This window comes from Dermatophagoides farinae, chromosome 9 (assembly GCF_024713945.1).
Source record: "Dermatophagoides farinae isolate YC_2012a chromosome 9, ASM2471394v1, whole genome shotgun sequence".
Lineage (NCBI taxonomy): Eukaryota > Metazoa > Arthropoda > Arachnida > Sarcoptiformes > Pyroglyphidae > Dermatophagoides > Dermatophagoides farinae.
In genome coordinates this window covers 1964253-1987674 of record NC_134685.1, presented here as the reverse complement: position 1 = coordinate 1987674, position 23422 = coordinate 1964253, and the positions used below count along the sequence as shown (strand labels likewise).

Genomic DNA, 23422 nt, shown 5'->3' with positions numbered 1-23422 from the left:
TCATCGTTTTAGTTAGATAATAATAACAACAACAACAACAACAACAACAACTACAATATTTACCATCATTGATTTTTTATCCATATATTCCAACCATCCATCCAATATATACACAGTGTTTGTGTCCATTCAACCGCTACAAAATAAAAATAAAAAAAATAAAAAAAAAATTTAACCCAACGTACCTGTTTCATTCATTCCATTCATTCATTCATACAGGTAGAACAGGTAAGATTTTTTCTTTTTTCTTTCAAAAATTTTTTTTTTCACACAAACATACAACAAGACAAGCCAGGTGAATTTGAATGAAGGAAACAAAAAAAAAAAGAGAGCAAATAGCATGCACACATACAGAGGAACTGTGAAAGAGAGATAGAGAGAGAACGACCTAAGAAAGATGAAGAGAGAGAGAACAAAATTTATTTTTCATTCGTTTTTTTTTGTTGAAAATTGCTGCTGTCAGATGATTGTGCCTTGTTTGTGTGTGCATGTGTGTGTTTCGTGCATTCGTGAATATTTCGTTTTTCTGGCTACAAAGATAAAAAAGAAACTTACAAAGACGACGACGACGACTACGAAGACCAAGATGAACAAAACGAAAATGATAATGATGAAAATGATGAACAAGTGGCGGCAAAAGTCAGTTAAAGCCAAGTATTGAAACTAATAACAACAACAACAACAACAACAACAATAGCAAAAAAAAAAAAAAAAATCTCGGTGTAATGCGAATTTCGATTCTTAATCCAAAACGGTTATTCGGTGTTTGATTGTGTATCTATATCCACACAGTAGTGGCAGTGTGTGTGTGTGTGTGTGTCTGTTTTTTTTTTGTTTATATTCTTAAAACCAAGTGTGATGTGATTTGATCAAAAAAAAAAAAAAAAAAATTTATCATTTGGAATGTTTGAATGAAAAAAAAACATTGAATCTTTAAATTGTTTATAAATTGAAAAAATATGCCCACAACAACAACAAAAATGATTGATGATCCACGTAATCAAAATGATGATTGTGATGATGATATGATTTGTTCATCATTACTGTATGATGATCAAAATGATCGAAATAATTTTGTCATATCATCATTTACATCGTCACAACAACCATATTGGTCATCATCATCATCTAAGTCATCTTTCATGAAACAATTTTCATCATCAATGCCATTTTCAAATCAAGAATTTTGCTCATCACCATCATCATCGAAACAATCGATGCCATTATCATTATCATCATCATCTTCATCATCATATCCGTTTAATGAATTAATAATGTTATTAATCAAGTCAATTAAATCAACAATAATGTTCAATAATAATAATCGATATTGTCGCCCATCACAATCATCATCATCATCATCATCAACAAAAACAACAAAATTATTATCATCAAAAAATAGGCGATCAAATTTTTCATCAACCAAATTCACATCATCATCACCATTATTTTTTCATCATCATTCAAATCCAATCAAAGTGATTATTACAATGATTATAATGATCACTATTGATCCGAAACAAAGTTTCATTGCTGCAGGTACGTTTTCTTTGAGCATAAATATACGTGAATCGATGATTGTAAAAAATAATAAATTCATTGATTGATGAATTTAAATACAGAACAAACATGTAGCTATCCAGGATCACCATTACATTGTTCGGTTACATTCACAAATGAACGTCTAAATGCTGGTACAATTGTAACATATACATGCGATTATGGCTATGAATTGCTTGGACCATCAAGACGTGCATGTAATCAGAATGGCACCTGGACACCAGAAGGCATTCCATTTTGTGGTAAGTGTATTTTTTTTTGCAAATTTTCTGGTCATTTTTTTCAAAATTTTTTTTTTCGAATAAAAGTTTACCATAGTTATGAAAGGGAATGAAACAAACAAACACACACGCACACACACATATGAACATAATGGGCAAACAAACCAAACCCTGGACATGATAAAAAAAAAAAAATTTTTCCATTCAATGATGACCCCTAACCCAACCTCATGACGATCAACACACACACACATGCACATCATTTGATCGAAGATTTTTTTTCAAACTTTCGATTTTTTGAAATTTTGATTAGCATCACCACACACACACACACACACACACCTAAAAAATTCTTTTTTTTCTTCAAAATAATTTTCATAGAAAGAAAAGAAAATAGAAAAAAAACTGAAAAAGGCCAAAGGTCATCATCATCAATGGTTGCCCATTGGTTGACTGGCTGTTCGATTGTTTCCAACCAATTTTTTTTATAATGGATGCAAAAATATTTTATTTCTTTTTTTTGTCTTGTTTTGTGTTTTTTTCCAAAAACAATAGAATCAGAGATAAATAGATAGATTTCGATTTTTTTCATCTTTCTTTCTCTCTCTTTTGATTCCTGAAATAAACCAATGATCATAATGATGTACTGACCTATGCACCTATCATTCATCATAAGGATTGATCAAGATGATCACCATAATGGCATCATTATGGTGATCACCATCATCATCATCATTATTATGATGATTACGGATATCTTGAATCATCAAAAGCAAAAAAAACCAACTTGTTGATGATTCACCAGAAAAAAACTTTTTTTTTTTTTTTGAATTGTTGATTGTGTAGAGAGCCCAATGACCAATCAAAGTGTGGTTGGTAAATGAAAAATAAAAAAAAATTCTTCACTAATAATAAGGTCAGCGGCGCTTCATCATCATCATCATCATCGGCAATCAAGCTCCAAAGGTCCATTAAAAGAAAAAAAAATTTGGTGCATGTGTTGCCGGTATATCTGAAAATATTCAAGGACACACACACACACACACCAAAGAATGTGTGGCCTCATGTATTATGTGTGTGTGTGTGTGTGCGTGTGAGGGTAATATAATGACACGAATGAGAATGAAAAAAAAGAATGTGCAATAAATTAGAGCACAGAACATGAACCAAAAAAAAAAAAAAAAATGTTTCAGAGAAAGTCTTAACATTTTGTATGGATTTAAATCATCATCGCCGGTGATGATGATAGACCTGTTGTCCATATAGTGGTGATATGGAAAGCCCCTCTAAGGGATTTTTTTTTTCATCTCCCAATTTAAATCGATACCACAGATATCGATGATGATGATGATGACCAACAAATGAACAAACCCGAATGATATGATGAAAATTTTTAATTTTAATTCATTCGAAGATGATCTCTCTAGATAATTTTTTTTCCTTTTTTTTGGAAAAAAAATTTCGAATAATTTACCTGAACTAATTATATTTTGATGATGATGAAAAAAAAACGAAAAAGTCTGCTTGCACTTGAAAATTTTCTAGTTTCATCACAATGATAATGAGTCGTCGTCGTTATTATTGCTCCTTTTTTTTATTCGTATTACTAATGAATTACCGGTTACCGTTTGGTATTGGGATATATGTGTGCAGAAAAAAAAATGAAAATCTTTTTTATTTCCCGTACCCAACGTTACTGATCACTTATCGATTGATCGAAAAAGTTTTTGATAACGATAACGATGATGATCATGATCATTTTCCTTATTTCATGTGTTTTTATCTTTCAAGATCATCATTCAATACTCATTATCGTCATCTTGTTCACTTAAAAAAATGATGATTCATATCAGCTGGTTTCTGATTTAGGAAACTGATTCTATTCTCCCTGGTTAAATTATTATTATTATTATAATTATAATGTTTGTGATTTGTGATTTGGTAAAATAAATTATTCACATCAATCGTGTATACAACACAAATACTTTAATGAATGAATGATGGATAGATGATAAACATCAATGATAAACGTTGAAAGATTTACTACTATAGATGTTGATGTGATAAGAAACAAAGATTTTTTTTTTCTTTTGCCCATTTTATTTAATGTTTTTTAATGAACTAGGAATTCATGGCATGAAATGAACCAAACTTGACCACCACCACACACACAATCATGATGATCAATTTCCTTATTTTCGTGATTGAATATTTTTTTTTCTCGTTTTTTTGGTTTGACCAGAATATTCTAGATGTGAAATATAGAAAAAAAAATTATTTCATTTGAAATGTAAATATAGGAGAGACATACATACATACAACGACAACGAAAAAAAAAAAATTTCACATATGAATTTGAATATTCATTATCATCATCATTGTTGATTGTTGATGTTTTAAAAACATCATAAACAACAACAACAACAACAACAAAAAGCCATTTCGACGACATATCTTTACTATTTGTATTTTTGCATCATGATGATGATGATGATGTTTTATAATGTAGTTCCGTGATTTTTCATCATCAACATTCATAGATATTCATTCTACTTGTTGCTGTTGTTGTTGGTTGGTTGATTAAATGTTTTCTTGATGTTCAAATATTGAATGACTGATTCAAAAAAGAAAAAAAAATGTTGTCGATAAAAATCCACAACCACCACCACCATCAAGATGAGGATGATCGTTATGATATGTACCGCGAATGTACTGTTTTTTTTTTTTTTTTTTGATATAGTAAACATTTCTCATTCTCTCAATTCGATTATACTGGATGAATTTACCGCGCCACATCAAATTGTAAACTTGTCTTTATAGCACAAATATTCATATAATATATACATGCCATACATTTGTGAATGAATTTTCTTTCTTTTTTTTCTTCTTCTTTCAGTGATGATGATGATCATCATCATCATCATCGTGGATCTGTAATGCTAATGGCATTGATGATGATGATGATGATCAAAGTCAGTAACCCCTCGTTGAAATTTTCAATGTTTTCAAAGAAATGAAATAATAATCAAAAAAAAAAAAAAAAGACTTGTCAGTCAACAAGTTTTTGAATGATGATGAAATTGATGTTTGTTGAATTTGTGTGTGTGTGTGTGTGTGTTGATAATTTTTTTTTTCATCATCGTTCTGTTTGATTTTTTTTCTTCGTTCATTTTTATTTACACATTGCCATAATTCTAGTGATCATAATGATGATGTTGATGGTTAGGTATGGTCATAAGATATGCTTTTGTTGCTGTTGTTGTTAAACAAACAAGGTGCCAATTGGTACCATCCATATGATGATGTTGGTGGTGGTGGTGATAATGATCATTCAAGATGACCATTATGGTTATAGTGTGGATGTAAGAAATCATGTAGAGAAAGAGGCAAATATTTTCAAGATGAAATTCAATTTTTTCATTAGATTAGTCTTGGATGCTTATGATATGATTTCATATATCAATCATGGCCAAATTGGCAATAAATTATGGGAAAAAAAATAATAATCAATGGGCCACCATTGTAACGATATGTCGAAATTCTTGAATTTACATAACACTGAAAAAAAAGAAAGAGAAAAAAAAGAAAAATTAATTCATGAAACCAAATGGATAAATTAATTATCAAACAGCTGAAATTTGATCATTTCAAAAATGGCAAAAATTTTTTTTTCTGTGAAAAATTCAGAAGTCAAATATTTACCCCTCGTGAATGAATGAATGAATGTATGAATGTGATAGATTCTTTATATTTGAATAACTGACAAGATATCATGCTGACAATAAGACAAGACATCATCATCATCATCATCATCATGTCGAAATTTATTTCGAAATAATGAAACGAAACAGCAAACAAAAAAAACATCGCCCTTAATTGTATTGTGTTGTGTACAACACATACATACATACATACCGTTACAATTACGATAACGAACAAACAAACAAACAAAGATGCAAGGTCCTATCTTGTTACTACTATTTTTTTTTTCATTTCTGTTGTTGTTGCTGCTGCTGTTGATGATGATGATGAATTATTATTGTATTCATATATATTTCAATTAATTCGTGGGCGTTGTTTCTTTCTCTTCTCATATATATATAATGTTTATCAGGTGAAACTGGATTTCAAAAAAAAAAAAAAAATTATTGAATATATTGTAGGCAAACAAATAATCGGCTTAATAATTATCATCATCATCATCATCATCATCAATAACCATTCTGGAAAATGATGATGATGACGATGATGATGATATCCGGTTAAATGAAATATTGATATAAATGATGAAAATCTTATAGAGTTGAATGGCAAGATTCGGTGATTGGTTGATTGATGCCGAGAGAAACAAAACAAAAAACAAAAAAAAAGGAGATCGGACCGGATTCCATAGACATATACTTGACCTCGTTTTGTTTTTGTTGTTGTTGTTGTTGTTGTTTTACAGAACAAAAAAAAAAAATCAACCGACTGGTTGATTCATGTTTGTGTAGTTGTTGTTGTGATCGAACGATGAACATTCATGTTGTTTTTTTTTACATTTAATCCACGAAAAGAGAGAGAAATATTGTGTAAAATGAAACCTCTCTTTTTTTTCGAATAAATTGTCGTCATTGTCATGATCATGATCATGATCATCATCAGCATCATCATCATCACATAAACATATAACGGTAATATAATAAAAGACTTGTCTGGTCAGTTTGATATATGTAGTACCCTCTCTCTCTCTCACCACCATCCCATTTTTTTTGAAAGTATGTACAACATGCCAAACGAAAAAAAACCGGCTGACCTGAGAATTAATGTAAAGAAGGAAAAAAAAAACGTTCGTTATGATGAAAATTTATATTCTCATCTATCAAGTTACCTGTGTGTGTGTGTTGGTGGCTAATGGACATCATCATCATCATCAATGGCAAAACAAAAATCTTGTTGATTGTGTTGATGATGATGATGGTTTGATTCTTTTCGTTTCGTTTCATTTAATCAAATCAATATATATTAATCAACAAGAGAACCAGTTTATTCCATATATATGTGGCCACCACCATCACCATACAATTTACAATTAATTCAATCGTAAATAAAAAAAAACTTCTTTCAAAAGCAAAAAAGATATCAAGAACAAGATTTATCAAGTAGCCCCCGGAAGCCTAAAGACATAGTCTAAAGAAAAAAATATATGTGATCAATTAATCTTCAGCCAAATATTTGAAAAGAAAAAAAAATTGTTTTTACCTCTCTTCGATGATGATGATGATGATGATTCTTATTTGAACCTGAATTGATTATCATTGATTTGATTTGATTTTTTTTTTTGCTTATTTGTTGATCAATTTGATGATGATGGAAGAAAAAACAACAACAACAACAAGTAGATTATCTTGTTCTGTATTTGATTTGATTCTATTATAGATTTATGATGATGATGACGACAACGATGATTATATTGTATATATATGCTTTAATCATAGATTATTGACAAACTGTTTGTTTATTTTCGTTACGGTGAATCCCATTAACATCATTGATTGATTGATGAACATTTTTATTATTAAATGGATTAATTATCAAGTAATTTTTCTATTTTTTTTATACAAATTTTAATTTGTAAATTGTAAATAATTACCACCAACAAGAACAACAACAACGACGACGACGACAAATGACAATGCTCGAATTTCGTATAATCAAAACATTCGAAATTTTTCATTCACATTCATAAATGATGTAATAATGTATACATTCTTGGTATTTTTTTCCATGATCAGATTTTGATTTTGATTAAATCAAAGACATATACACACACACACAACACATTGGATGATTTCCAGATTGTTTTTTTTGTTTTTGATTGAATCGGGCGCCATACTTACACACACACACACACACACACACACACACACACACTGATATGATTTCCCGGTATAATAAATTGTTTGAATTCCAATGTTTTTCCTATAATAAACTAGTATACTACTACTACTACCTACAACCAATGAGAAAAAAAAAAAATAATCCAAAATCAAGCCAAGTTAGGTCTTTTAATTTATATATATCGAATGAATGAAAACAAAAAACAAAAAAAAAAAAAAAAAAGAAATCGAGGTCATCATCAGGTAGAATATATATATATATGAATGGCCATATACACAATGGTCATGCCATTATCTATCCAAAAGAAAAAAACCAAAAACCAAAACCCAAAACCGACCGTCGATTTGTCCTACTTTTTTTTTCTTCTTATCCTGTTGTGTGTGTGTGTGTGTGTCCTCGAACTTGAATTTTTCATAAGGATTTTATACTACAAAAAAATGTAGGGTAAACAATAATATGTATTACATACACATACACATATACAATATATATCGGAAAACTTTGAATTTAGACAAATTAGATTCAATCAACCTGAAGAAAGATAGAAAAAAAAATATATGAATGTAAAACATTGTGTTAGTAGTAGTAGTAGTAGTATAACAACGAAAACTTTACAAATTTTTTTTTTCATTTTAATAATTCAATCACACACACACACACAATGAATTCAATTTGTATTTTTTTTTTCGGTCAAAATTTTTCTTTTGACCCTTTTTTTTGTATGTATGTGTGTGTGTGTGTGTGTCAATGTTGTTGTTGTTGTTTCGTTGTTTTTTTTTTCATCTTCTTGTTTTCATTCATTTCATACCAAAGAATAGAATCGAATAGAATGAATGAATGAATGAATGAATGAAAAAATCACATCACCTAAATGGTAGTAGTAGTAGTAGTAGTATCGGAATGGAAATTTTTTTTTCCGTTCATAATATGACACAATATCGAGACATTGAATTGATTGGATTTTTTTTGTTGTTGTTGTTGTTAAAGTGATGATAATGATGACGATAATAATGATAATGACACGCTATATGACATTTAGTTTATACAATTCATTCATTCATCAAAATCCCCCGGATATATAGTGTAATCCAATGGTTTTTTCGGAAGAAAAAGAAGAAAATTGAATTTTCTTTTTTTTCCACTTTTTTAAAGTTCAAATCAACATTGATGATGATGATCCGATGATGATGATGATGATGATGATGATGATGATGATATCCGTCGTTATTGTTCCATTATTCATTTCAAGATGGTGAAATACAATATTTTAAATGAAAAATTTTCTTCTGCTGTTGTTGTCGTTGTTTGTTCGTATTGTCGTTCATCTATGAATACATCGATGAATTTAATGAATGAAATGAATGAATTTTTGAAATATTCAATTAACCTGACCCGAAAAGATTTCTTAATATCATCCTATGATCCAGATATACGATCCATCATCATCATTAATTGATCCGCTATTTTCACCATTTTTTCAGGGAAATTTGTTCCGAATCACACACACACACACACACGGTCATGAACATCATAGTGACAATTGAATGAATTATCATCATCAAAATTGTTGGCTAAATGAAAAAAAATTGATTCGATACAATCGATTTATCGTTTTTAAAATTATTGAAATTTTTTTTTACCTTTTGTATTCCATTCGTTAACTTTACGATTGAAATTGAGGTTGTGAAAAGATTTTCTTTATTTAAATTGATTGATGATTGCTGTTGTTGTCGGTAATGGTGATGATGATGATGATTTTGACGCCAATTACCGTGTGTGTTCGGTATTCAAATTTTGTATGTTTGACAATTCGTATTGATTTGGTAAAATAGAAAAAAAAAGTAGAAAGAAGAAAGAATTGTGAATATAGCATATGATGAGATGTGTGAATTAACCGGCTTCATATCGATTGTTATATGATGGTGATGGTGATGATGATAATGAAAATAGAGATAAAGAAAGAGATGAAAAAAAAGGAATCAATCAACCGAATCTTTGATCCATTTTATTCTATTCAATGAAAAAATCGATTTTTGTGTCGTTCAAATTCCAAATTCATTCACATTTAAATTCGATTCGAGCATGCGTGATGAGCTGAATATGAATGGTCACAAAACGATGATATATTTGATTAATTGAATTCTATAGATCTCTCTATCTCTCTCTCTAGATTTCATCATTATGTCGATTGTTTGTCCACCCACATTGAATTATTAGTTTTTGTTGTTGTTGTTGTTGAATAAACAAAACAAAATCTTGATCAATCAATCAATCACTATTGCTACACTTTCGGTTATATTTTTTTTTTCATTCGCCCCCATTCAACAACAATCAATTGATTATTGATTGGATTTTTTTTTTGAATTGAATTGAATTGAATAAACAAAAAAATAAAAAAATAAAATTCAAAACCATTCCATTTGATCTATTGTTTCTACAATGAAAAAATTTGGCCAAATATTTTGTTTCAAGATTCACACACACACACACACACACACGCACAATCAGAGAAAAAATAAAAATTCAAATACACACAAATGGCTTAACAAGGTTATACATTTACTTTGAGTCGATTCATTCTATTCATTTGTTTATTCATTCACCATAAACAAAAAATGATGATGATTGAATTAGAGAGAAAAAGAAAAAAAAATATTCACTTTGAAGCCATAATTATGGTGATGATGATAATGATGATGATGATGATGAATCGAGCTATTGAATTCAAAGATTCATCAACATAATGACGATGATGATGATGATGATACAATCCATTGTTTCCATTTTTTGATCCAAAACAATTTTTATTTCTTCTGCTGTTTATGAATGAAAGATTCGAATGTCAAATAATAATAGTGCCGACTATTTAAACATTGATTGTTACAATGAAACAAAATGAAAATTCAAGTGTATATATCTCTGTCTAATGATTCGATGGATAATTATTCCATCATCATCATCATCATCATTGTTGACAATTTTTCTTTTACACTTGTTGCTTTTTGAGGAAAAAAAAATATGCTGTTCCAAAATCCGTGCCCTTCTTTTTTTTCCACTATTCCTTCAACATTGAAACAAGTAATAAATAACCACATATAGTGACAATAAAGTGTTAAACAGAAATTTGTTGTTGTTGTTGTTGTTGTTGTTGTTATTTGTCTTTTGTTTCAAATAACGGAAACCTTTAATCATATTATTGTTTGTTGTTTCATTGTGTGATTTTTCAAACACGCACATACACACACATAATGTTTGTTTGTTTGTTTTTTCAGATAAAAAAAAAACAAAGAATAAAAGATGTGTAGGTGTTTCATATATATATAATATGTGGGAGTGTTTGTTTGTTTGTTTTTTTATTCTTATCGTATTCAAATGAATGACAGTAGCATTTTTGTGTGTAGTGTGTGTGTGTGTGGCCAGCAAAAAAAAAATGACATCAACGATGATGATGATGATGATGATGATGGAACTGATATTTGAATTCAAGGTCCATCATCATCATGTCTCATCATCATTTCAGTATTAATAATCAATAATTTTTTCTTCGATTAATAAATTTTTAAAATCCAAATATCGTTTGAACATGAAATTCACTCCTATTGAAATTTTTTTAGGATCAAATTGTAAACTTGCAATAATTTCTTCTTTTTGATGCAATGTTACACCCATAATATGAATGAGAACAAATAAATAACCGATTTTTGTTTCGTTCATTATCTTCTGACATGAATTTTCTTCTCTTGTCGAATAACCAGGATCAATTTGTTCCCAACCTTCAATATAAAATTGAATAAATTTTTCAACAACATCATCCGATGGAAGACTAGTATCTTCAAAATTAAGAAAGTTTCGATCCCATTCCATTAGAAATGATGCTAAATCATATCCACGAAATCCATATGAACTATATTCAAAATCACAAAGAAGTATTTCATCACTATCTTTCAACACCATTATGTTGTTGCCACGAAAATCATTATGATTGAAAACCATAGGACATTGATCCAGATAGTATCGAATGAATGAATCAAACCAATCCATTTCGGCAAGGAAATCATTTTCAAGTAAATATCTAAGATTAAATTCTTTAGCCAATGATAAAACATCGTGGTGTCGATATCCTTCATGTATATAACTGGTTAGAATATCAATCAAATAGAATTTATCTTTTGCAATAGGAATATCTAAATTATTCAATTTTGCTAAAAGATATGCTAATTTTTTTAACAATCGATCATTATGTTGATGTTTTGGACGAAATTGTTCATGCTATATTTTTTTGGAGAGAACAAAAAAAAATTGTCATCAATTTAAAATTAACACTTTTTAGATAATTACCTCATGATATGATTGAATTATACCATCCGATAATATGCCAAACACTTTTGGTCCTATTCCTTGTTCACTGATGATGATTGAAATGATTGTATCATTTAATCGTTCATCATCTGTATCACCATTGATAATATCTTTTTTAAAATGTTTACTTTGATAGAATTTAATCGTTATTGCATCGTTATCAATTTCATTGATGTTATTCTTTAACCCTAGAAAGGTAACCTACGTAAAATTTATGCTTTTTGCACTTCAAAATGTTCCAAAAAAACACTCACGATGCTAAGACAGCTGGAACCCCTTTCTATTCCTCAAGAATATATTTCTACACCTTTAGAAATAGAAAAGACCCAGTTTTTGCCTTTTATCTGTTATCTATAAGCTCAGGCGTAAAAGCTTGTACGTAAAATTTACGTATAGTTGCCTGAATCAGCATAGAAAAATCTTAGAAAATTTTGCTGAGAGCGATAGTTTCGGAAATTTTTCCCAAAAAACGTCATTTATGAATAAAAATAATTTTAATTTTTTTCTTTTTTTTATCTTTTCACTTGTCAAAAACGTTTTTTGTCGCAATATTTTTTGAAATAAACGTCTTTTCTGTTCATTTGTTTATGTTTTTCACTTTATTCAAAATTAAAATGCTTGCAAAAAGCGTTTAACAACGACCGGATGTAAACGTTGTGGCACCGCCCCCGTGGCGAATATCAGATAAAAATTTGTCAATCATGTTTCGATACACAATCATCGATTGATTAATCATATTTACAGGATCATTTTTCATTTTTTCTTGACGCTGTGATAATTTCAAAATTGACAATAAAAAAAAATTCATAATTTACACCATATCTTTGATTTGATATTTTGGAACTTTCCACTTTTGAAAAATAAATTTTTTTTCTTTTAATATAAAATAGAGGTCTGATTCAATGAATAAACGTTAAAATTTAACATAAATAATCAGATAAATAATTTTTATAGCGGAAATAAGTTAGGCATATCAACTACGTAAAATTTACGTAGGTTACCTTTCCCGCAATATCGATAAGGTTACCTTTCTAGGGTTAAACCAACATAATATAGTTGATTGGTCATACCACCGGTTATTCGACGTACATTCAAATCATTTGTTGTTTTACATAATCGTTTCCATTGGTCATTATTTGCCATATAAATTTGTACAAGTTTAAAACATCGTTCATTTATATCATCCGGTGTTTTTCCACGTATTAGATCATTTGGATTTATGTCTTTGAATTGGTCGAATAGTTCATTTTCAAGTTTTTTTTCTTCATCATTAATCGATTGCGAAGTCATTTTTGAATGTTACAACAACCACAACAACAACAACAACAACAAATGATCAGCTAAACGAGCAACAAACAAACTTATTTTATAACTTTTGAGATTCACATTGAAAAAAATTATCGAGAAAACCTGAGACTTATTGCACTTATCAATTATAATTTATTATTATCATTTTTTTTTATTGAATCATATAATCAGTTTCAGTTTTAATTATCATGATCAAAGTACCACAAACTTGAAATCAATATCAATCAAAAGATAAATTAATGTTTCCGCCTTATTCTCATCAATGCCATAACAAATGATAATAAATTTTAAATATTTTTTATTGCTGATTGTCTTCTTCATCCTGTATTTTTTTTTTATTTTTTTTTTTTTTTGTTATTTTCGAATATCCAAGATTCCATACATTTCTACATGTATGGAATACACATGACAATTGTATCAATCAAATTGATCAAATACCCAAATACGATATAAATCAAACTAAGCCAATAATAATGTTCTTTGATACACAGCAATTAAATCCAATCAAATCGATAATTATTTCGGTAATGTGTTTGTATAAAGCTCTGTTATCGACTAATAAATAATCAATAAATCATGCTATAATTTAAGAAAAAAAAAATTTTTTTTTTGTGTATTAAACCGACCTGATTGAAATCATCATCATCATCGGGCTGTTGCTTTTGATGTTGATCAATAATAATAATCGATATATAATAAGGAAATATGGCAAAATAATTGTATTGATGAATTGATTTTGTTGAATTCAATGTCATTCAATGTTGATATTGGCTGGCAAAATAAATGAGAATTTTTTTTTTATGTTTTTTTTCTGTCAAAATAATCAAAATCTCATTGATCACTGGCTAGACAATAAATAATACGTTGATTGTCCATTATCGATCGATATTTTTCTAATCAATGTTGGGTCCAAAACCAGCAGCAGCAGCAGCAGGTGGTGGTGGTGGCGGTATAATCGATTCATCTTTATTTTCATGTAGAAAGAAAAAAAATTTTTTTTCTTGACTTGACTTTTGATTCCAAATATATTAGAAACTAATTATTGCAACATTTACATAAACACTTTCCATGTACTCATTTAATGATCTAATTATAGACCACCAATAATAATCTTTTGATCCATATCTGTGTGTGTGTGTGTGTGTGTGTTTGTTTGTTACACATAGCCAATAATTTGTTGAAACAAAGACAAAAAAAAAATCTGTTGGAAAGAGAAAGAGAAAGAGAAAATTAAAATTTTTTTTCTTTCTTTGTCATTATAATTCGATAATAATGATAATGAATCACGAATCTTGAATGTGTGTGTGTGTGTGTGTGTAAAATGTTTGTAATCAAATTTTCAAAAAGATAAGAAAAATGAAAATAACTACCGAAATCATTCTCATCATCAATAATAATAATCACCAAGTGTGTGATCGTGAAAGTTAAAGTTCAATCCTTTTTTTTTTTTTTTTTGATTGATGAACGAATGAATGAATGAAAGGTGAAAAATTTGCTCTAATTAATTTTTTTATTTTGTCTTGTTTTGTTTTGATGTTTTACTGTTTTTTTTTTGGCGCAGACTCTCTCTTTTTTTTCGTTACAAACAATGATTATGATGATGATGATGATGACTGGATCAATCGATCGATTGATTTATTATTTTTATTATTATTGTTGTTGTTGTTGCAGTTGTAGTTGTAGTTGTAGTTGTTACTTTTTTATTGATTATTGAAAATTAGCTATCATCATCATCATTATCATCATCGAGACCTTTATGGTTGATTTTATACAATAACAATATGGTCCAATTGAGATTTTCTGTTTTCTTCTTGATAAATAATTTGATTGCGTGACTCACGAATCCATTCGAATGGATCGCACATACACATTTGTAATGTATGTGTGTGTGTGTGTAATGATTGTGTCCAAGTGTGAACTTGATATGTAAATTTTAATAATGGAATCTGCACAGACATACACACACACACACACAGTGCGCTGGAACAAATGGCAATCAAATAAATATCGATGACATGACGATGAGGTGTCTTGACCTTCATATATGATGATTGAGAAAATAAATTTTTCAATTTTTATTTCAATCAATTGATTTTGATCATTGATCATCATCGACAACAATTGAATTATCTGTAATTGTTTTTTGTTCTTTTTTTTCACAAAATTTAAATTCATTCACATGAAGTAAACAAAAACGGAAATTTTCATTCATTCGTTTGCTTTTTATTTTGGGTGACCACCACCATCATACATAGTTGTCAATTGTTCAATTCCTGTTGAAGAACGAAAGAAAAAAAATTTCTTAGTTTTGTGATTGCAACCCATTCATTTTTGTTGTTGTTGTTGTTGTTGTTATTCACCCCAAACAGTAACAAAAAAAAAAAAAAAAAAAATTTGACAAACCCAACGAACCGTTTAGGGACAGTAATATTTGTTTACGTCTTGTATAGTCATCATTGTTATTGTTATAATCATCATTTTGTGTTGACAGATACGAAAACAAAACAAAACAAAATGAATATTGAGACCGAATCGAATCGAATCGAATATAACGGAATTTCATTCCCTTTTTTTTTGATTGATATTTACTTCTCGGAAACGGGAATTTATCCATTCCATTCAATTCGATAATAATGATGGGCTGACTTGTTTCTTTTCTTTTTTTTTTTTTGATGATTTTTCTTCTTTTAACAGGATGTTTTGTCACTGTTTGTTGTTGTTGCTGCTGCTGCTGTTGTTGTTGTTGTTGTTGTTGTTGTTCATTCATTCATTTTTGTCCGTTTAGTAGAGAAAAAAAAATGCTGAAAATTTCTGAGATAATTTAGGTTTCGATAGACAAATTGTTTCAAATCAACCATGTATGGCGAGTAGGAAAAAAAACAGAACAGAACAGAACAGAACAAAAGAAATGAAAAAAAAAAATTTATTTTTCACAAACAATTGATCGTTGTCGGTTTTTTTTTCCATCGGTAGTCTTGTTTTGCTGTTTTCTGTTTTTTCTCATCTGTGTCCAACCGGAATTTTCGACACCTCCCTGTTTTGAAATGAGAAATGTGTGGTTCGGAAATTGTCTTTCAACGGGGGGAGGGAAAAAAATAATTGGACTGTCCACTAACCACCAATACACAATCGATTGAACTTGGCTTTAAATATTTTCTTATAGTAATAATTACACTTTGTTCACATTCGTTTTGGAATCAATTATCATGTCAAACGATCGGAATATAACAAAAAAACAAAAACAAAAAAAAATCAAATTCGGTCAAAGTAGCCATTTTTTTCGTTTTGGTTTTGTTTCAAATAAATTTGAATAGAATTTATTTCTGATTTCTGGTTTTTTTTTGTAAAAAAAAAACTGCAGCAGGCAGGTTAATTCTTGATTTTCGAATGTGATTTTTTTATGTTTGTTGTTGATTGATGGACGAATTCATTTGTTTTGGCCACTATCGATAGTCGATATTTTTTTTTTTTTTTTTTGATATTCGAATGTTTTGTTTTTACGATGATTGTTCATTGATTGATAAAAAAAAATAAACATTTTTATCGATAATGGTATTGATTGATCCATCTATTGGAACCACCAATAACAAAAAAATTTTTTGTGTGTATGTACAATAATAATATTGGAACAATCGATTAATTTCCTTTTTTTTTATTTCAGTGAAAAAAAAAATCCAAAACTTTCAATGATTTTTTTTTTTTGGAACACACACATACAAAAGATTAAAAGTGTTTACTGCTACTGATAATCGATCAATCAATCAATCAATCGAATAATGTGATGTTAAATTTTGATTTTTGTCATTTTTTTGTCATTATCTTTTGTTTAATGTTTAAGTGAATTTTCTTCAAAACAATCAACATTTATAAATTGTTTTTTTTTCATTTATGTTACTATCATTGTCGTCATCGTTATCGACGAAAAACAATGGGCCCATGGACAAAAGGCTTATCATCATTTCATTTCATTTCCATTATCGTTTTTTTGTTTTGTTTTGAAAACAAAATGAAAAATGAAAAAATGAAAAAAAAATGAAAATGGCAAATATGAAAATGAAAAATCATAATTGTCCCTATAATGACGATGATGATGATAATAATAATTATGACATTGATGAATAATTATATGATGGCCATATGATTCACATAAAATATAAATGAATGAATGACATCCATAAATAGATTGATTTGGTTATCCCATCATCATCATCATCATCACACACGCACACATCTTTGAATGTCATTGATCCCTCTGTCTCTTTTGACAATTTTTTTTTCTTTAATTTTGACACATCGATCATCATACAACATCTAACCATGTCAAATGTTTATGTTAATGTTTATTTAGAAAGACAAAAAAAAAAATTGAAATTAATCATTGAAAAATAGAAATTCAAAATTTCACACGTTTGAATTTTCCATCATCCATAGCAGCAACACGTGCAGCAACAGGTGTATGTGTTTCAACAATCAACGTGTTGACAGCTTGTTGTTTTTCATGTATATAATAATGTTATATTCAAATTCCATTCAAACACATCAATCATCAATATATATGGTGGTCATTCGACGATCATCATCATATATAAAATGGTGGAATGATGAAGAAAAAACAAAGAAATTTTATTTGCTACTTGAAAATATTTTGATTTTTTTTTTGGTGTTTAATAATTGTGTAAATTATAATTATTGTCAACACACGATGCACACATATCACATGATACACACGTGTGTGTGTGTGTGTGTGTGTCATCATTGATGATGAATGAAGATCATTATAACTGAATAAGATGACCATTATATGTCCAATTATGTTTGTGTGTGTGTGTGTGTGTGTAAGTATAATTATCATTTTACACACGCATCATGAATGTCGTTTGTTCTTTTTTTTTTCTTTCTGTCGTTGTTGTTGTTGTTGTTGATCCAGCGAATTTCAAGTTTTCTGGAACAATAACAACAAATGTGAACAATGTCATCTGACCCAATGACTTTCATCATGTTTGATAAATGATGATGATGATGATTATTATCATCATTATATGTATAATAAACTACATATGTATGGCCAATTTTATTCAACACGTTTTTATTTCAAAGATTTGTAGTTTTTTGTTTTAGATGGACACAATAAAGATGATGATGATGACAATCTGATGTTGATCTATTGAGCATCATCAATTTCATCATCATTATAATTTCTCATTGATAATGATGATGATGAAATTAAGGTTAATTCTATTTAATTTCTCACACATAATATTCTGTCATATTTTTTGAATTGAAATTATCAAATTAGATATGTAGATATGATGATGATGAAAGAAAAAAATGTTCAACGTTCATAATCGGATCAATTATATATTATTATGATTGATTTATTGGAGAATTTTAAAATTTTTTTTTCCTATCAAATCAATCAATCGAATATGAGAATTTATAATGATTCTATAGAATCCGATTTATATCTCTCTCTCTCTCTTTATTTCCTTGGTCTTTTCTAGGTCACATGATCAATTTGATTTTTTTTCTTTTTTGATTTCAAGATCACCATCATTAACCACAACAATGGTACCAGAGATTCATTTCTAACAAAAAAAAAAAAAAAAAAAAACTTTGAAAAGAAATTTTGAATCTCATTATTTATTTCTGGTTAACTTAATAATGGTGTATGTACACACTACAAGTGATTTTTATTTCTATTTTTTTCCCCCCAATTGAATAATTATACAACAACAACTATACGAATGTATGTGCGTGTACAATGATACACACAATTCTTATTTGAATTCAAAAGAATGAAAAAAAATGGATCAAATTACAATTGAATAATGATCAGACACCAGCCACAAACAAACGACAACGTTGATGATGATGATTTAATTCAAATTATACAATACAAAGAGTATTAATTAATGGTTTTTTTTGTTGTTGTTATTTTTTTTGCGTTGTTGTGTTTTATATTTATCTTTTTTTTTGTTGTTATTATTCATTAGATTTTTGTTGTTGTTGTTGTCGTTGTTGTTGTTGTTGTTTTTCTCACTTCTAACAATCTAATTATTTATTCTTTTGTTTTTTTTGTTGTTGTATTTATTCAATTTTAGTAATTGACGTTGCCATTGGTAAAGCTGCCATGCAATCATCCACTGTTGGACAAGGTCATGCACAAAAAGCTGTCGATGGCAGTAAGTATTTATTACATTACATTACATAATAATATAATATAAAAAAAAGAAAATGTAGAATAATATAATTCAAGGTTAATCAACCTGGATTTAGTCTATTTTTTTTTTGCAACTCACTCATCTGTTTTTTTTGTCTTTTGATATATAATTTAATTTAATTTAATAATTTAATTAGGTCCAAGTTCATTTTTCAATCCATCCACATGTACAATGACCGAAGCAGAACGTACACCATGGTTTTATGTTAATCTTTTGGAACCAGTTCTTGTACAATTAGTACGTATTGATTTTGGTGCTTCATGTTGTCAAGGACGTCCAGCAACAATTACTGTACGTGTTGGTAATAATCGACCGGATTTAGGTACAAATCCATTATGTAGAAAATTTACCGGTTTCATTGAAGAAGGACGGCCATTATATTTACCATGTACACGTCCAATGGCCGGTGCATTCGTATCGATACAGTTGGAATCGAATGGAAATAGTTCACCATTATCTATTTGTGAATTATTTGTATACACTGATCATGGTGAGTGTTTCGGATAATTTTCATTTGATTAGTTGGTTTCATGAATTTTTTTTTGTCGTTTGATTTATAGCTTTATCCATTGAACAATGTCCAACATTTCGAGATCAACCATTAGGCGGTACATCCACCTATGATGGAAAATGTTATATTTTTTACAATGAACATCCATTGAATTTTGAAAGTGCAAAAAAATTCTGTGAAGTTCGTGGCGGTACATTGGTGGATGAAACATCACCAGCATTACAAGGTTTCCTTTCATGGGAACTTTATCGCCGTCATCGTAATGATCCAAATGGTCAATATTGGCTTGGTGCTATACGTGATCAACGTAATCAACAGAATTGGAAATGGATCAATGGAAAAGATGTAACGATATCATTCTGGAATCTACCGATGACAAGAGAAAATTGTTCAAGATTTGATGGTACAAAAGGATGGCTTTGGTCCGATACAAATTGTCAGATAAAATTAAATTATATGTGCCAACATCGTCCATTAAGTTGTGGTCGTCCGGAACGTCCACCAAATTCAACCGTATCAATACGTTCAGTTGATGTTGGTCAAACAATTGAATATCATTGTAATGAAGGATCATTATTATTGGGACCAAATATACGTACATGTATGTCGAATGGATTCTTCAGTGAATATGCACCTAAATGTAAATGTAAGTAGTGTTTTGGATATTTTTTTTTTGTGGAATTTTTTTTCATCTTAATCAGATATATCATTCATTTTCATGATAATAATTACTTGTCATAATGTAGAAAAAAAACAACAAAAAAACACACACAATTTGTCTTTCAATGTTTCAGTCAAAAACAAAGTATGATGAAGATGATAATTAAAATCATCATTTGATGATATCATTTTCTAATTTTAACTCCTGAATTACTATGACCGATTGTTATGTTTTACTGTTGTTGATGTTTTCTATTTTTTTTTTTTTGGTGATTTTCAACGACAATAATGATCATTGAAGCACGACAATAACAACAACAACAACATGAATTTCAATTGGCCATGATTAGATTTTACTGTTTCTTTTATTTTATTTTATTTTTTTTTGCTGGTTTTTTTTATATATACACACAACAATATATATAACAAGGAGATAATATGGTCATGGACATATTATCATCATCATGATGGGTTAACCTCGAAACCTATTCTCACATAATGGATATATGTTTGGTTTGATTTAATGTGATAGTGTTGTGTAGTGGTAGTGTGTTTTTTCTTTGTTTGAAATAATAATACTTTGACATGGACATAATTAGACTTGGACGATAGATTTGATTCAGAAAATTTTTGAATGAATTGAATTTTTGGTTTTATTTTTAAATTTTTTTTTTATTTTCAAATTTGTAAACAGATATTGAATGTGGTCCACCACAATCGATTTCAAATGGCAATTATAATCTTAATAATAAATCTCGTGCTTATATGTCATCATTATCATATCAATGTAATGATGGCTATGTACTTGTTGGCCGTGGTAATCTTGTTTGTGATCCGGATGGCCTTTGGAATGGTCCACCACCACGTTGTGAACCGGTATTGTGTCCTGATCCACCAATGATAACCAATGGTTTCGGTACATTGGTTTCGAATTCAACACGTTTTGATTCGATTGTTGAATATCAATGTGATCCTGGTTTCGAATTGGTTGGTGATAAATTAATTCAATGTAATCGTGCCGGTTATTGGGAAGGACAACCCGGTTATTGTATTGGTGAGTTGCCACACAATTTTAATCAATGCATCATTTCAATTCCTTTCCTTTTTTTTCATAGAAATTCGATCTGCACCACCAAGTAAAGCGACTACGATAGCATCAACCAGTACAACTACTACGACGACTACCACGACATCAACAACAACAACAACACCTCCATCATTACCTACGAATCCACCTACGACCGGATATCCAACAACATTTTTCGATTCAAATCCTATTCGTGCTAGTTATCCTGGCCAGAATTTACCGGTTAAACCACCACAAATAGCATTATTACCCGTGGTCAATAATAATCAACAACAACAACAACAACATTCAAATAATAACAATGGACATTCGAATATTTATACAAATACAAATAATCCATATAATTCAAGAACACCCGAACAATCCTTACCACCGATGACGACACCATCAATACCGATTTCATCACATCATCATCATACTACATCTTCACCTATATCGACTGCTAGTTCACCATCATCCACAATTACTACTACTGGTTCAACATCGACAGCAATTAATAGCCGTAATAAACACATTCATCATCAACAACATCATACATCCATTCATCAACGTCCGAATACACAGAAACCATCAATGACACATAATCGAATTGCGGATAATGAAATTCCTGATGGACCTTTGAATCCAACTAAAAATTTTCTCGGTAAACCATCCAAGATTGCTGCAGCACGATTGAATATGGGCGGTATCATTGCACTAGGCATATTTGGTGGATTTGTCTTTTTAGCCGCTGTCATCACAATCATTGTAATCATCGTTAGACGGTAAATCTTTAAATTTCAATTTTATTATATTAATCTAATTCTTATTCGTATTATATTTTATAGATTCAAACATTCACATAGCTCGCTTGATGCACAAACAATATCGACATTTGATTCAAGTAATGGTGATAATCCTGGTTTCTATCATAAATATGCATCAGCATGGTCACAGTTACAAAGTTCAGCTGTATTACATTCCGGTTCATATAAACCGGCTAATATGGCTAGCCGATTAGCCGGTGTTGGTGGTGGTGTTGATGTTCCATATGAACATCATCATGGCTATCTACATGGTGGTGGTGGTGGTGTTGGACCACGACAACGATCACCAAATGGTGGTGGATCGATTAATGAAGCATTCCGTGATGTTGGTCCTGATTCCGATATGTACACTCGAAGTGCTGATCGTCGTAATAATAACCTTAATGGAAGTGGTGGATGTGGTGGTGGTGGTGGTCCAAAACGAAACGGCAATGAACATGATTGGCATAGAGGAAAATATTGATTTTAACCAAATTATTGCATCCAATGAAGAATCTGAAAAATCTACACCATTTTGCTTCATACCTCCTTTACTCCTTTCTTTCTTAGCATTTTTTTCTCCGTTTTGTATACTGTGCACCCGGATATATATGATGCTGTAGTGCCCAATTTTTTATTGCCCATTTTTTTATAACATTGATTTATCGCATCTTATTCACATCCCCCACACCCACATCAACATAATTGCTACAATCACCAATCAAAATACATTATAATATTTTGTTTTATTTTATTATTTATATATATTATAAATATTTGGTAATTTTAAGTAAAATCAAATGGCATTAAAATATCCGTCGTTTGGTTAA

The 23422-nt window shown here is 29.5% G+C and overlaps 2 protein-coding genes and 1 long non-coding RNA gene across 3 annotated transcripts; 1 reads left to right on the top strand and 2 right to left on the bottom strand.

The window, feature by feature from the left end:
• The first annotated feature begins 499 nt into the window (after positions 1–499).
• On the top strand, positions 500–23422 carry LOC124497472 (uncharacterized). Its single transcript, XM_047061129.2, has 8 exons — positions 500–1539; positions 1623–1802; positions 19430–19510; positions 19686–20039; positions 20110–20706; positions 21415–21774; positions 21836–22571; positions 22635–23422. The coding sequence occupies exons 1-8, from the start codon at positions 960–962 to the stop codon at positions 23074–23076; spliced, it is 3330 nt and encodes a 1109-aa protein (XP_046917085.2). The 5' UTR covers positions 500–959; the 3' UTR covers positions 23077–23422.
• On the bottom strand, positions 3843–5896 carry LOC142597776 (uncharacterized). The gene is made up of 3 exons (XR_012832397.1): positions 5697–5896; positions 4097–5339; positions 3843–4029 (listed from the first exon to the last, which is right to left on the bottom strand). It is a non-coding gene; the product is annotated as an uncharacterized LOC142597776 (long non-coding RNA).
• LOC124497474 (uncharacterized) lies at positions 10785–13484 on the bottom strand. Its single transcript, XM_075734413.1, has 3 exons — positions 13064–13484; positions 12000–12208; positions 10785–11930 (listed from the first exon to the last, which is right to left on the bottom strand). The coding sequence occupies exons 1-3, from the start codon at positions 13308–13310 to the stop codon at positions 11184–11186; spliced, it is 1203 nt and encodes a 400-aa protein (XP_075590528.1). The 5' UTR covers positions 13311–13484; the 3' UTR covers positions 10785–11183.

What these genes read in the sequence shown, in the direction of transcription:
- LOC124497472 (XM_047061129.2), top strand. Translation starts at nt 960, where the DNA reads ATGCCCACAACAACAACAAAAATGATTGATGATCCACGTAATCAAAAT. An exon ending in AGAAGGCATTCCATTTTGTG is followed by an intron (nt 1,803 to 19,429) that starts GTAAGTGTATTT and finishes ATTCAATTTTAG; the next exon opens with TAATTGACGTTGCCATTGGT. An exon ending in ATTGTAATCATCGTTAGACG is followed by an intron (nt 22,572 to 22,634) that starts GTAAATCTTTAA and finishes TATATTTTATAG; the next exon opens with ATTCAAACATTCACATAGCT.
- LOC124497474 (XM_075734413.1), bottom strand. Translation starts at nt 13,310, where the DNA reads ATGACTTCGCAATCGATTAATGATGAAGAAAAAAAACTTGAAAATGAA. An exon ending in CAATCAACTATATTATGTTG is followed by an intron (nt 12,209 to 13,063) that starts GTTTAACCCTAG and finishes TTACCTTTCTAG; the next exon opens with GGTTAAAGAATAACATCAAT. An exon ending in TAATTCAATCATATCATGAG is followed by an intron (nt 11,931 to 11,999) that starts GTAATTATCTAA and finishes AAAAAAATATAG; the next exon opens with CATGAACAATTTCGTCCAAA.